This window comes from Dreissena polymorpha, chromosome 6, assembly GCF_020536995.1.
Source record: "Dreissena polymorpha isolate Duluth1 chromosome 6, UMN_Dpol_1.0, whole genome shotgun sequence".
Classification (NCBI taxonomy): Eukaryota; Metazoa; Mollusca; class Bivalvia; order Myida; family Dreissenidae; genus Dreissena; species Dreissena polymorpha.
In genome coordinates this window covers 34,663,052-34,679,392 of record NC_068360.1, presented here as the reverse complement: position 1 = coordinate 34,679,392, position 16,341 = coordinate 34,663,052, and the positions used below count along the sequence as shown (strand labels likewise).

General features: G+C 33.0%; 1 protein-coding gene across 1 annotated transcript; it reads right to left on the bottom strand.

Moving 5' to 3' along the window:
- Positions 1-4,434: 4,434 nt before the first annotated feature.
- Positions 4,435-13,570, bottom strand: LOC127835577 (uncharacterized protein CXorf38 homolog). Its single transcript, XM_052362012.1, has 9 exons — positions 12,633-13,570; positions 12,367-12,525; positions 7,772-7,996; positions 7,445-7,583; positions 7,144-7,209; positions 6,529-6,696; positions 5,251-5,475; positions 4,948-5,010; positions 4,435-4,517 (listed from the first exon to the last, which is right to left on the bottom strand). Exons 1-9 carry the CDS (start codon positions 13,164-13,166, stop codon positions 4,435-4,437), a joined length of 1,662 nt encoding a protein of 553 aa, XP_052217972.1. The 5' UTR covers positions 13,167-13,570.
- Positions 13,571-16,341: the final 2,771 nt, after the last annotated feature.

Below are 16,341 nucleotides of genomic sequence, written 5' to 3'. Positions count from 1 at the left end.
CGGCACCTGGTTAACAAAGATTCATTCACTGTACAAATATTAATAATGAAACCGAATTTTTGAATGATAAACTATTCCAAATATGTGTTTACTATTCGAAATTCCATCATTCACTACTGCTACTGCGCTGCTACTACTACTACTACTACTACTACTACTACTACTACTACTACTACTACTACTACTACTACTACTACTACTACTACTACTACTACTACTACTACTACTACTACTACTACTACTACTCCTCCTACTACTACTACTACTACTTTTACTACTTCTTCTACTAAGTCTTCTTCTTCTTCTTCTTCTTATAATAATAATTATTATTATTATTATTATTGTTATTATCATTATTATTATTATTATTATTATTATTATTATTATTATTATTATTATTATTATTATTATCATTATTATTATTATTATTATTATTATTATTATTATTATTATTATACAAGCATTATTATCCGTATTTAATTACTTAGAAAAACTTAACAATAAGCAAGCATATTGTTGCATCAACAAATGGTTTACAAAAGTTTACATACCAGCCGCAGACACAAGCAGCGATGCTCCAGCAGTGAAAGGCGCCAAAATCAATCCTATAGCTCCCATAGTGCCACCCACAACAACCGCCGCTGGTCCGGCTATGGTTGCTTTCTTGACATCTATTAACAAATAGTATTCATTTGTGCGATAAGTAAATTTATAGATACATGTGTGCTAAAGACTACGCAACTAAAAAAAATAAAGAATGAGTTAATTTTGTATAAAGTATAAAGCCCTTCACAAAGAGTTGTTAACAGGTAGTCCTGATTACCGCTATTTTAGCTGATACGCAATCGCGGCTCATTCTTGTATAAAGGCAATTGAAGAAAAATCCTTAAAAACATTATGAAGAAGACAATATCCAGCACAGTATTATAGTGAGAATTTAGACGAAGAACATTTTTTTAAGGTGAATCGACCCACTTCCCATTAAGTCCTGTAGTTGGAATTTCAATAACATTTTATTATTTATCACAAATTCGTTCAACTTCACATTACTATTATTTTATTAAAGACCTACCTAAAAATGCTTTGGTATAAACCCTAGCAACTTCTTCTAAACTGGCAGCCAATTCCGCAGTTACTCTTCTAAAGGTTTGTAGTTTTCTTTGCAAATTCTTCAGTATTGTCACTTTTATTTGCACTCCCTCATCCATATCTACGAAGGAATTAAACATTTTTGACGACGACATTTTTTCGTGTTCTAAATAATGGAACGATGTATGGCTTGATGTCTAATCCGCCGAATTTATAGTAGCGCCAAGCCGTTTTAAGTTCACGGCCGCCAAACATCCAATGAAAAACATTCTTGTTAAACGCGTTTAAGGTATTCAAGACCTAAACAAACTCTATAACGTTAAACAGAAACTCATTAAGATATATCTCTATCTATCTATACTGTCTAAGTCCTCTTGCGGGTATTATTGACAGGTGCGCAGTCAGTACAAGATAAAAGGTTACAATATACTAAATCTTTTTGGAGTGCAATGCTATACCCTCTAAAAAAATGGAACGTCATTTATTTGAAGGCACACATCTATGTATGGGCACTTGCCATGACTTCATTTTTGAATATTTCTGTGTGCATGTGGTAGGGAAAACATTGTTGTATACTACAAATTCAGTGTTTTTCTTTTAGATGGGAGACTACAGGAGACTTTGACAGATGGCGGGAAACCCTCATCCACTGGTACGAAGCCGTTAAATAGATGGCCGTAAAACAGTGACCGCTGATTCGCGTCGAGTTCTTTTTTGCATAACGCATGACCTATCTTTTTTATTGTTTTAATAATTGCGGCTTCCAAATATATATATGGTCCAGTTGGACAGTTTTTACTGGGGACCTTAATTTCATTCAAAATAAAAACCTTAGAAATTTACTACGCAGAGGCCCTAAGTATAGATTTCCAATTCCTGTTGATTTTGATGACTGCATTAAGAAAATCGTAACATCCTTACAGGATTATTGCACTTAATGGTGCAGGAAGGAAAATGCTGAAATTACTGCACTCAATGATTGGAAAACTAAAATATTTAGTATGGCCATGAATAAAATATATTTTTATGATACAAATCCTTTGGCTTTACCACATTCACCTACATTTAATAAACAAAATCTCTGTAAATTGCTTGAAGACTTAAAATCTAAATTCGTCATAGTTCCTGCTGATAAGGCTGCTAATAATGTTATAATAATATGACGAGTGTTTTATGTTCAAACTATTTCACAAGAACTTTCACAAACAACATCATATTGTGTTTACAATAAGCAACCTAATGAAATTATTGCCGACCATATTGCCGAATGCAAAACATTAAATGTAATAGTCAATAATATTGACAATAAATTGCCATCACTTTATTGGATACCTAAATTACATAAAACGCCATATAAAAGTCGTTTTATCGCTAATTCAGTGTCTTGTACCACCAAGCAATTATCAGTGTATCTTACCTCTGCATTGAGTGCTATTAGATATCATATAGCTAAATATTGTAATAAAGTTTATGAAAATAGTAATATTAACCTATTTTAGTCAATACAAAACTCCTTAGAAGTTATTGATAAAATTGAAAAGAAAAAATATAAGCACACATCCTTTTTTAAATCAAGTATGCATATATTAAAGCAACAGATCAGGGAATTAACGTTATATCAAAATAATAAAAAATATATTACTCAATTGATAAAGAATTTATGAGTTGCACAAATATTTTATTTTCTGAAGACTTAAAAGCCTCTTTGCCGACTGGGTTAAGATATTTAAACACAGCTATCGAGTGAACATTAGTTGCAAAGAGCAATAAATTACATATATGCCCTTTTGCAGTACAATTGTATATGCGGAAAAACATGGTAAGTTGAACAAATGTAGGAAGATTTGTAAAGTATTGTTTGCTAATATAAAGAAAAACGATGAGCTAGTGTTTTATAACGTACCTCATTAACTCACTTAGAACTCAATAATGCTAACAACTATGTTAATAATTGCAAGTGCCGTTTCTATTGCTATATAAAACAACAAGTGAATAGATATATTTGCACTTCTACCGAACGTGTGTTTACCAACCAATATGAAATATTGAAATAATTATTTCAATGATACAGGTGTATTATTTTATTGCTTATAAATACATCTATAAACAATATTATATTGTTAAATATTTGTAAGGTAACACTCCAATTGTATAAATATACATATATATAACACATTTTGTGATTGTTTTAGTTAAGCCCACAGCAGTAACTATTTGATATCAAGTTTTGTTAGAGGATGTTTATGTTTTTATTTGTTTAACTACATGTTATATATTGATCTTAAACTTGCTGACATTTCTTAACATATGCCGCAAAGCATGCGCAGGATATTTTTTTACAACATTTATACAATCGGTTACCTAAATATGAATCATGGAATGGATAAATTACTATGATTGTGTATGCTCTTCCCAGAGATAACATTACAATTAAAATTAGAGATATGTGCAAAAAGGCTTAAAAGTTATGCTAAATAGGGTCAAACATTTACCCAACGTCTGATATGGTTAACTCACTGTGTGGACTCGTATATAAGGAAATAATGGTTTACAATTTTTTATGAGTTTACAGTCAAATTAAATTGTGTTCCTGGACCTAGAGCTATTAGAGCTAATTACTCAAACAGAGTCGATGATAAACTTAACTGCCTTTGTCAGGAATGATGAATATGGTGGGGAAAAAGATCTTTCTAAGTTTAGGTGCGGTGACTTAGTTATCAGTTTATAACCCCATATGACAAAATTTGAACTCGACCTAAATAGTGTCGGGATAAGTGGCACAATCGCGTTGTATTAAGAGTTATTGATTAAGTTTACTTCCAGATTGGTTACATTTTTCTATGATTTGACTTGCTAATCTGATTTGTTCACTCACTTGACATAAATTTTAAAAAGCAAACTTGGTTAAGGAAGGCTTTAGATGAAAACTTTGGTACGGTTACATCAATAATGGATCATTAATATGGCTTGTACAGTGCCAACAAGGGCTGTACACGTTTTACAAAGTGTCAAAGATGTTAACCGCACTTGACGAAAACTTGATATACATGTTAACAAGATAGGCGTTTTAAAACAGTGCCATTAGGATTAAATCATAAATGTAGCCTCAGGATTGGTTAAGAGGTATTTTATGATTAGCATTGTGACTTAGTTTTGTTTACCTCACTTGCACAACAATCGAACCTAACATAGATACGTTTTAGATAAACATTCTGACCAATTCTAACGACTGAGTCATACATGATGCTTATAGAGTGGTAACACTTAAGTTTGTTTCTAAAATGTGACCTGTGATGATCTAATGTCACCAAGATTGACTGACAAATGTGGCCTCTCGATTTGTAACTAACTGATAATTGACGATTCAAACCGTACGTCGCATGGCATACGACGCACAGTGCTAAAGACGGACGCCATACACAGGGTTTCTAAAAGAGTGAAAGTGCATAACGAACTAAGGCGCATTTTGAATAACATTACTTGGGAATATAACAATGCAATAAAACATCGTTCTGCTTTAGCAACATACACTGTTAATGCATAAATACAAATTAAACTCTGTATAATGACAAATGATAATAAAAATGTTATTAAAAGAATTCCGAAATGTGCTTGATTTTCTTAAAGACTAGTTATATGCTGGTACAAACCAAGCTAACCATTGGAAAAATTATTTAAAATAACAACATACAATAACGACTGAATTATAGGTGTGAATTTGTATATAAATAAATAAATAAATAAACACATAATAAATAAATATCCGACAGTACAAACAAATTAACCGATCCGATATGTACAAATATACAACTATGTGCGTGTGTCCGTATGTGTGTGTATACACCGTAGTCAACTTACCCGTTACTTTGTATGGGTGATCCTCTGTTTGCTGATTGTTAAACATTCGATCGAGGTTGATTACTGAAATAAAAAAAAGCTTTTCAATTCAAGCTTAAATCTTAGTTTAATATATGTATATTTTTTTTAATATTGCCATGTACCAAATATATTGGTATTTCGTAGCCGTTTTTTAATATTAAAGGCGTGTCAGTATTTCGAACTAGCAAAAAAATGTCAAATATGACAAATTAATGATGGAAACGACGGAAACTGTTAGATAACGTGTTTATATGCTATTAATTAAAATGATTTACCACTTACTGATAGTGTTAGCACATTTGTTGAAGCAGTCTTGATCTAATTCAATAGTCAAGGTAAGATTACCACACCCATGACGTGTCCTCAGGTATGTTTGCACCGGTAGGAATGCTTTTTCTATGGTACCATTAAAAAATGCCTTGTTCAATGTCACCCAACTTTGTACTGTTGGAGACGAAATGTAAATTTCCAAGCATTTTTGTTTAAACGCAGTAACTTTGTTGTTGCCTACACAATAAAAAAACGCATATTATTAGGCTGAAAATACAATATTATTTGCTTCTCCTTCAAGAAACCATGAACACAAAGAATGGATAGTAAGAAGGATTCTAATAAATTAAATAATATATATGCATATAATTATCGTCTATTTGAAAAATCAGTTCATTTTTAATGTAGATCAGGTTATTGTATTTTTTCCGTGTTCATTGTGTGTATTTGTATTGTTTAATAACGTTTGTGCAAATTACGTTCCATTGCATCAATTATTTTTTATCTGCGAGAGTTTTCATTTGGGCTTGTATTATGAAATTACATGATTTGTAGTGCATATATTAAAAAGCTTTATTAAGTTAGTAAAATTGTTGTTATGGTACAGGTTACTTTTTCTCCGCCATTAACCATATTGGTCATCGTCTGAATAAATGGAATGAACATCCATGTTTTGGCTACCATGCGCCCATACATCACACAATTACAAACTGTATGTTTATGCACCATGACGATGGACAAAAATGCAATAGTTTCTAGACGCGAGATAAACTCATAGTGACTGCCCACTTTGTCCGTCTGGCATTCCGTCCGTAATTCCATCCATGTGTGGTTTCTTATATACGAGGCGATTGTATTTAACAATGTTTGCTTAAAGCATCATTGCTTACTACAACACCTAGAGTATGCCATATTTTGTTAAATATGTAATTTCATATCGAGCAATATGAATCAAACTTATTTTGATCTCGCCTTTGACCGAAATGGATTAAGTAAATAAATGTGGACTCCTAGCACCAGCAAGTTGAGCGTATGTTTATCTCAAAGGATGTTGTTTCTTATCGCATAATTATGCATCGATGCTCGCTATATTTTAGTTCAATTTTTTTATATGACGGACTGCACAATTTAAGTGTACGTGAACGAATATTGTTGCTGTCTTGACCGCGTATGTTTCTGTTGCGTACTCATTTACTTAAATCATAACTATTTTAACATCCCGGATTACATGTAATCGCAAAAGAGGATGTTCATAGTGTATCAGTACTATTTTAAATAAACAACCACAACCTTCCTGAAGCTGTTCGACGACATCTTTTAAACGTCGTTTCAGGGGATTATCGGCTGAATCTCCGTTGAAACTGTTTATTATCTCATTACCAGCTGTGCACATTTCTTCTGAAACAGTGTTCCCTGCTTTTGCATGTGTTGGCTTAACATTTATCTTTGTGACGATATCTGAAATACATAACATAACATTTTATTATACATTGCATATTATGTTATTAATGAAGGTTTATTTGGGATACCTGTTAACTAAACAGGAACTATAAATCGCTCTAAATAAATATAATTACAAAATGCGGTTAAACACTTATTATTCAATGAAATCGTTTGTACCACTTTTTCAATACACTTTTTAATACTATCGAATAATATGTTCTTTCAACGTTACAATACTCGTGAATGACGATATGTGTTGTTTATGTTCCGTCTAAATTATATGATGGTGCTGAATTATTGCGAAAGTTGTGTTGTAAGTAGATTGCGCTTAACGCGAAGAGATCAGGTAACAGGTGAAATATAAATGAAATGAAAAATGAATTACATGTGATAATCATTGAACATGTCATCTGTGTATTGTTATGAAATTGTGTGTACATCTCTGGAAAGTTTTTATATTACCTGTTTTCAGAGTTTCTTTCGCGTCAGGAGTTTGCTTTTGAAATAATTCATTCAACTGATCTATTCCTGTAACAAAACTTTTCTGATTTGCAATACAATCTAAAACGAGTATTCAACAATTTTTTAATTAATTATCTGAATTATATGCATTTCCGCGAATTCATAGCGCTTGACAAGTTCGACAAGTTCTAAAAACTACACACTGAAAACATGACTACACATTTGTAGCAGTGAATGATGTTAACATTATACGTGGGAACTATATTTTCAACATAAATTGCGTAAAATGCATCCAACTTACTTGCTAGTATTTCGCGTTGATTTGCTAGTATTAAGCCATTACTTGCTATTATTTCACCATACCGTGAATCTGTCTTTTCGCTGGATTCCCTAATATTGGTTTGCAAATCAGACACCGACTCACTTATCGATGCTTGCGTCTGAATCGATAATTAATGTTATTAAGTCATTTGATTTAAACCTTTTCATCATCACCATGTTCATTATCAATATTGTAAGTGACATTAGCACCCGCATCAAATGCATCGACAGAACCAAATATTAATTATACCAGAAGTAATACTATTTCTACTCAAATGACGAACGGATTAACCACAACAACTCGTACCTCTTGTATCGAGTTTATATTTTTTGTTTGTGCAGACAAATGCTGTTTTATTTCTCGATTTTCTAAACATTGGTCTGCGGTGCGTTTATTTATTTCTTCCAGTTGATCCTTCATTTGTGAAAAACTTCTTTGCATATCCGCCATCGATTCCTGAATTCCGTCTAAAGCATCCTTTCGTGCAGCTATTTCATTTTCTATGGATACCTCAAACTCGTCTTTTTCCAACTGAAATAAGCTCACTGTCATTTTGCTATTCTTCTTAAAATACAAAAAGGTTGTGGCACACGTATTAATTTGTCAAAAAAGTGTTAATTGTATTCAAACTAGAGCAGACGAAGGACGTTGCACGCAAAAATAATAGCATGGAAAGTGCCTGATTGGTTACAATCAATGATATTCAGATATTCTCTTTATTTATTGTATAAAGAAGCAGTACATTTTGCCGTGTCATGTGTGATAAAAACCGAATTACCAACTTATTGTAATCCTTTGTTGTTATAACATATTATTAAACGGAAATCAAGCAACTGTAGATTTTACATACGACACGCATTATCAACAAATGTGTACATTCGATACTCATAACACTATCAAAATCAAATACCCAGGTATAATATAATGGATTACATAGGCTCGTACCCTCCGGCAAATCAGGTTTTTTACACATGACTATTTTCTGTAAAATATCACAATAAGGTTCTATAAAAATTACTGAAGGTTTCTTGAAATGTAATAAATGCATGTTATCAGCCGTAAATATTTTATTTTATTTAGTCATTTGCGTAACATGCCTTTGTACTGATGAACCAGTAAGAAATAAAATAATTATCATGTAGGTACCTTAATCTGAATTTATGAACCTATCAGCCGACCACATCATATTGTTCACACATATCAATGACACTTTCCTTTTTACCGTCTGTCGTTATGACTCAGATATAAATAAAAGCCAGCAACATATGGCTAAATTCATAATTGATACTGATAACATTAAAGACATTACATATTTCATTCAATGTGTTTTCCAGATAGCTGGTTCAAGAATTGCATTGCCTCATGATTTAATTTCATCTTTGACTGGGGTCCCGTCTGGGAAAGCCTCCCACAGGGTTGCTATATGATTCGTACACGATTTAACCTTTCGGAAACCGGCTTGTTTTTCAGGGAGAAGCGGGTCTACAGCGCTTTTTATTCGGTCCAGCAGGATGCGTTTTAATACCTTTCTTAAGTTGGAGAACAGAGTTATCACTCGGCAGTTAGAACAGGAATGAAGGTCTTTTTTCTTTAGGAACATGATGAGTTAACCCTTCATGCACTATGTTTGCATTTCTTCCTTTTCTTTCCTGAAGAGAGGGTAGAGTAGCTCCACTCTGGTATCGACGTCAGTCTTCAGCGCTTCTGACGGTATTCTGTCTGGACCTGCATACTTGTCGTTCTTCAATTGCAAGATTGCACCGTGGACCATCCTGGGCGCGCAGCACATGATTGTCCAATCGCTGGTAGCCTTCGGTATCTGCGGTCGGTTGTCTGTAGTAACTGGCATGTTGAGCAGCTCCTCGAACTGCTCAATCAACATCTATTTCAGCCCGTCGTAATCTCCAATCACTTCTCCCTTCTGGTCCCCTAATGGCATCTCTAGCTTAGTACTTTCCTGCTTTTGTCTTAATGGTGCTGCTTCTGCTGCTTCTGTTTCAAGCGTATCTACCTAAATCTCCTTGATCTGCTCTTATGCTTCGCTTGACGTTCATATTTACTTCTAGTATCTTTGCTTTTGCTGCTCTTTTTTATACAGTCCATCTTGAATAACAGACACCTAGGATGGTCAGGCTGAATTATCTCATCTCTTCGGCCACTTGCGCTGTGTTGTACATTTAATGAACCGATGGTGTTGGCGGTCATGGTGAAGACGATGGCCTTCGGCATGACGGCTTTCAGTTGATTCTTGCTTTAACCGCCCGGCGTCATTCACCTTCCAGATCGAGGTCCATCTTCTCTCAAGTCCACAATTGCTGTTGATATGCAACTTTGTCCTGTTGCTAGCGGCTTTTGTTTACACTATACGGTTGGAAGCCCTACGCCCTACCCTCCTCCTTATACATCCGTTTTTTTTGGTCGTCCTTGGTGGAGCTAGTATATTGCTTCAAAAGTAACTTTAAAGTCATTTTAAATACTCAAAAATAAACATTTGAAAGAACACATGCGACAGTTTAAGATATTGCATGTTGTTTCCATAAATCTAGTAAATGTAAAAGAAGCGAAGAATATGACATCAAATGTATGTCTTAAAATTCCTGAAAGCAGTCCGATGTTTTCAAACCATACATCTTTCAATATACATTGTATATATTATAATTTTAAATAACTTCAGTTAGTTCCACGTTTATGTCGAAGAAAAAATGCATATGTATGATCAATACTAGTATATAATAAAACCACTATTAACACAAGTAAATTTTAATTTTTTAATTGGAGACAGTAACGAAAATATATTTTTATGTAAGCATATATAATCTCAACTGCTATATCGATCTAAAGGTCATCCCATGGCCGTTATACTGGCAAAACGAAATGACACACAAACGTTAGGACTGTTCGATGTCTTTTTTTGCAAAAACATTTTCAAATTAACTTATTAGAATTGTTAAATTGCTTTGGACTAAACAATATATATAAGATGATTGATTAATAAGTGGCTGAAAAGGCTATACATCTAACTATTTTTTAATTAAATGATAACTTTCAAATATTTTCGTTTGCACATAGTTCGTATATAGAATAATAAAGAAGAGCAAAAATGACACTTGTACATTGTATGTTTTCAGTAAGTGTCCGAGGTTTCGTGTCTCTCTGAATTTATGATATAAGGCCGTACATGTGTTGTTTTTTACATTAACAATGAGCGTTTAAATGGTTTACAAATAAAGCTCCGGCGTTTATTGTTATTAGCATGTTGATAGCAAGGTTGAAACACTGTACTTAATCGACATAACAAAGGAGATGCTGTATTTGTCGCAACCGTCTCGCCACATCATAACAATTCTCATTAATGCAGATGTAAATGATTTTTCATCTTCTATGTTGGAAGAGGACGATTGAATCTCTGGGCATTTCGGAATCCGAGAAAATGATTAGAAGCAATTCATATTACAATAATATATTATGCATAATGATGTTTCGTGTGGTGTTTGATGCCACTATTTTTATATTAATATTAAAATTTAAACAATGACTGTTACAAAACAAATGATTTCTTGGACAGCATTACGCAACATGACATTGAAACAAATAAACACAGTAGCCAAAAGTCAATTGAATCACTTTGAGTTGGTTTTCATGGAAAAAACTCATACAAATGAAAGGAATATATACCATGTTTCTTCAATGCCATTGTAATTTTAACTCTGAATAGACCCGACTTATACCACTGTGTAGAAAGCGTTTATTTCATGAGCTAAAGTTAATAATGATACACAACATTATTGGGTATTACAATATAACTTAATATCTAGTTAATGCAATAGGCGGACAAACATTATCTTAACGCAATACAGATTTACTGTAACGCAATGTGAGTGCCTAAGATAAATGATGAAGATAATACATTGTTTGTCTACCAGTAAAACATTGTCATAGAGCCACGTTTATTCGGTTTATGGTACCTGATTAAATGTCAACCTTTTGCTTTTGCAACACCGGTAACCTGAATATAAATCATGCACTGTTTTACATGCGCGTACGAAAAGTTGCGCCATGAAATCGCACTATAAATGCGGAAAAGCGTATATGATTAGAGCTTTTCATATGACGCCGACACATACAAATTAACGGAATAATCCCGATAGTACTAATTATAATAAATCAAACGAACCAGACCAACGAAGATAAGAATTTTGTATTACCAGCTTAATCGGTAATTTATTTCCGGACGAATTTTGTTTGAATAATAACGGACGCATAACCATTTTATTTTTCATTTGTTGTTAGAGTGAAAAAATATTGACTAATTATTCTTATTTTATATTGTTGTTGGTCAAGCGTTTTAAAAAGACGTTCATTCCCTGTATTGTCCGTCCGTAGAAAATAAAGGATTTCGTCAACAACACCTTTGCATTTATTCGTGTGTCCCTATCAACCAATAGAAAATACCTAGCATACTTATTTTTGCTAATTAATACCACAATAGGCACGTGTGTATTGATTTAGAAATTATAAAACTCCTGAAAAAATTGATAAGGGGTGAATTTTTGTTGACTGTTACCTGGTATAGTACTATTAAAATACCTGGTTTACATCACCTTCCTCAGAATTAATCACTAAATGTACACGTTTCGTCGGTCATTTAAGAAAAATGTAATCATTAGTTGTTTAAAATAATAGTTTGCGTATGTTGCTTGTTGAATTAACACATACATATTACAGGTACATAAGATAACCTAATTTATGCAAATATCTCTCTCGCTGTATAAAAAATATTTCAATCACATAACAAAACAGGTTTACTACTATCGGGATCAAATGTTACTAGCAATATTACAGCGATTCACATTATTTCATCACGTCACATTAGACGATTTTATTATATTGATCCAGATTACCTTTGACAGTTGTTCCAACTGGCAGTCGACTTCAGCTTTGAAGTCTTGAAAGAACCTTAACTTCAAAAATGTTTTCATGGTAGAAAGGAAATAGTTCAGCCGATCGTTTGCCAGTTCCATTGTACTAGAATGGTAGATGTCATTTCTGCACCTCCGCACCTGAAATGGATAAGAACATTTGTTGGCAAACTATAGAATGATTGAAACAATCTAGGAAGAACGATTACTACAAGATACATTTGATACATTGAAAAATTAACACGTACCTCATCAAGGTCGATTATATTCTGGTTGAACAATGTCCTCAAAGGTATGTAGTTTAGACAAATCTGAATTAGAGCTGTCAAATCAGCACAAGATATATCCGCTTTCTCTTTATATCCGGGGGTAGAGATGTAGCATTTCATCTGTTCCCATGCACTGCTTGACCACTTGTCACAATTTGTGTTTGACCAACTTGGATCATTGTTTATGTGAGCAGCCTTGATTTGGTCATAAATCACTCCACATGCAAGGTTTTCCGTACATGGCTTCATGTTCATGTTCTTTTCCTTGCAAGCACATTTTCTGTATCCACATTTTGTGCGTGAATGTTTGTGGTAAGGCTCCAGCTTTGTTACATCACACTGGTTGCATGAATATTTGGGTAGCCCGCAAACGTTAAGAACCTGATCAGTGTTATTTGAATAATGCTCCTTGCAGTGTTTTTCAAGTAATGGAATTATCCCATTCCTGACACATTTGATAGCCAAACAGGCCTTTACCCAGTTATGAAATTCCATATCATTGTTTGTAGACATTTGTTGGGTGTCAGTAGTAAACAAGTGTGAGTTTTATTGTTGATAGATATTTTAAATAACTGTTACAATCTATCAAACTTAGTTAACTGTCATAGTTGTCATATTTTTTTATTTAAGAAAAGAATAACAACGTTAACATTGTTAACAGCGTAAAACTATTCAATTATAGTTTAAATGAAAAACAAAGTACTCTTCTAAATACCATGTAAATGACACGTGACAACAATAGGTGTTTACACGATACATTTCTAGTGACGCTCCCACATTTTCGTCCACGAGAACGTTTAATAATGACCATTTAATTTCACGAATGGCACACCTTCACATAACTTCCAAAGCATTTATCAAAATATTGTCCTCTTTTTTCAAAAAGCCAATTATGTTCTGTTCGGAGATTTTACCATGATATTAACGAAGTAAAAAAGACTTATCTTAATTTGCGAAAATAAAGCTTGTTTTAAGGTTGTTTCAACAAACCTGACACGCGAGCTATTGTCTGAATTTAAACTCTTCTATTCAAAGTAGACATTCAGTCGCAGTTGAGAAATAACTATTATCCTCTGGTATAAATATCAAGCTTGCAAATAACGGGCATGGATTTTATCTCACATTAAACATAGATCATTGTTTTGTAAAGATTTTACAATAGCGAGCTGTGTTCAAAATCGATTTTCTTTTGATATTTCAGTAATTTAAACGGCGATATACTTGTTCAATGAGCTCCGATTAACTTAAGGTTTTAGACAAATGCAATTAAGCTAGTATTTGTCATTCCGATTAATGTCCTATATGGCATACTATGCTAATGATAGCGTGTTGAATATATTTTTCATGATATCATACATGTTTAACATTGTATAGTGTTATTTAGATTTCTTCAAACATGCCATTTCAGAATAGGTTTTACGGATATTTATGCATAGTGTGTACATAACTATAGCATACAAGCATGGAAAGAGTAAACGCAGCATAAAGTTATAAATCGTACTTTCAACAAATAAACAATTTAATTATCACTTGGATTGTTATTTACAATTACTGAGTATGACATGCCGAGTTCAATACACTACACTGAACTATTTTATCTTGTGTCGCGATATGTTTTCGGACTGTGGCCCCTTTTATCAAATGAATAAGTTTGCACGAAATCTAAATCGCGAGCTGAAGAATGTTGATAACTGATAACTGTTATTTGGCATAATATGCATTAATACTGTTCAGGTAAAATTTACTTTGTACCCTGGAATAAAGAACTGTACCGCTCCAGCTGTTTTAAATCCAGATTCAAGAGTCAGATATACTGAAACAAGTCAAACGTTTTAACATACAGGGCTATAGATACTTGGCTTTGAAGGAGAACTTTGGACATAAACAGATATACTATAAAATTGTATACTTACGGCAGAACTGAGAAACAAGGTTTAACTATGTCAGTTATCTGTCAATAATAAATGAGATGCTAATTTAATAAGTTGTAATAACCGTAGAAGTAATCTGTCAACTAGAATATATAATGCCAGTAGTTGACTTCACTTTATTTTATAAATTTATAAAACATATGCATACAATTACGCATGACAAAAATGTTGTTTAAAATGTGCATAATTAAGTAAAGAAGACCTTTATAATAATCAAGCATAATTGTAGAGGTATATACGATATTTTTAATTATATAGTTGGGAGAAGATCGCGAACTAAGCACTGGACAAAGGCGAAGACGGCCAAAGTATGTGGACAGAAAAACGATAGAGACGTATGACATGATTATAAGTATAATGATCTCAAATCTATGGATGTCGGGAGTAAGTTTGAAAACGCGTTTAACAATTGTTTAATCATGTTCATATGATCCGTATTTTAGACTGAAGAACATTAGTATCAGTTTGACATGTCAGAAGTCGCAAACATATTTTTTTACTTCTATAAATTTGACATTTTAACAAATAGTAGAAGATATATCTACGATTATACCACATCAATAACAACAGTCTTCTCCGATATTATTTGTCTACAAATTGGCATTCATGCCGCTAAAAATCATATTAAAAAATATATGCTTACTAACAGAAATTTAATTTACATCAGTGTAATGCATATATACTTTTCTTTAGTTTAATATAAATTTGTTGTTAAGGGTGCGTTTCATGGTTTAATTTGTGCAACGATGCTTAGCGCGTTTTACCGGTTATTAGTCTGTCTCTTGTCACTGGTCATGTTTGGCGCCACATTGAGTTATATTTTCCCGAACAGCGTTCGACTATTTGCGAGTTTGTGTGATACATGCTCTATAAATATGTATATATCATGACGTTGATTCTTTCCCATCCTTTTTAACATCATACAATGTAGAAATTTCTTGAGCATGATTTAGAACACTTTAAATTTAAATGTGTATGAGACGTTATTGCATTATTTTTAGCGGATAACGAGTTTGACCATGAGGACTGGGATTTCAAAAGATTCACTGTTACCAACCGCTTATCTGCACAGGAACAACTTGTTCCACAACCTGAATTAGCCATTTATATATATGTATGATAATCTACACGTCATGGATGAGTATGAGTAAAAATATCCCCACCCTCCACAAAAAGCACACCTCACTTAGCTTATTGATTAGAAAAGACACTCATATTGATATAAACTTCGGCAATTTATAGAAAGTGAGAACAAGAGTTAACTTCATTGTGTAAGCAAACACTAGCATTGCAACGACGATTATAAGAAAGAAGTATTTGAATAATTCTCTTAGTTTTAAATAAATATTTACGAAAAACTGCATTGTGTAAAAAAAAGCGTCTTACTACTAGTAAATACTTAAGCTGCTATGGTCACAACAACTTGGTTGTCAAATTCCGATGTGTTTTTTCGGTACTTCAACACATATTTGTTATAAAAACGCCCCTGTATTTTTTATAATGAATATTTATCGCAAATTAATCTCCATTAATGTAATGGGGACAGGCAATCAATTGTATATTGTTTATACTTCCACCTCATACATCGCAAGTGATACACCTTATCACGTAGGTGATTTGAGCCATGTTGTGTGTACGCTTAATATAAAAATACATTCGAGACCTTCTCAGGCTTAGTATAACGCACACCAAAAATACACAGCAGACAAAAAAGGGGAAAACAGCAAACATTCTCATATCCACGTTAAGAACATCTG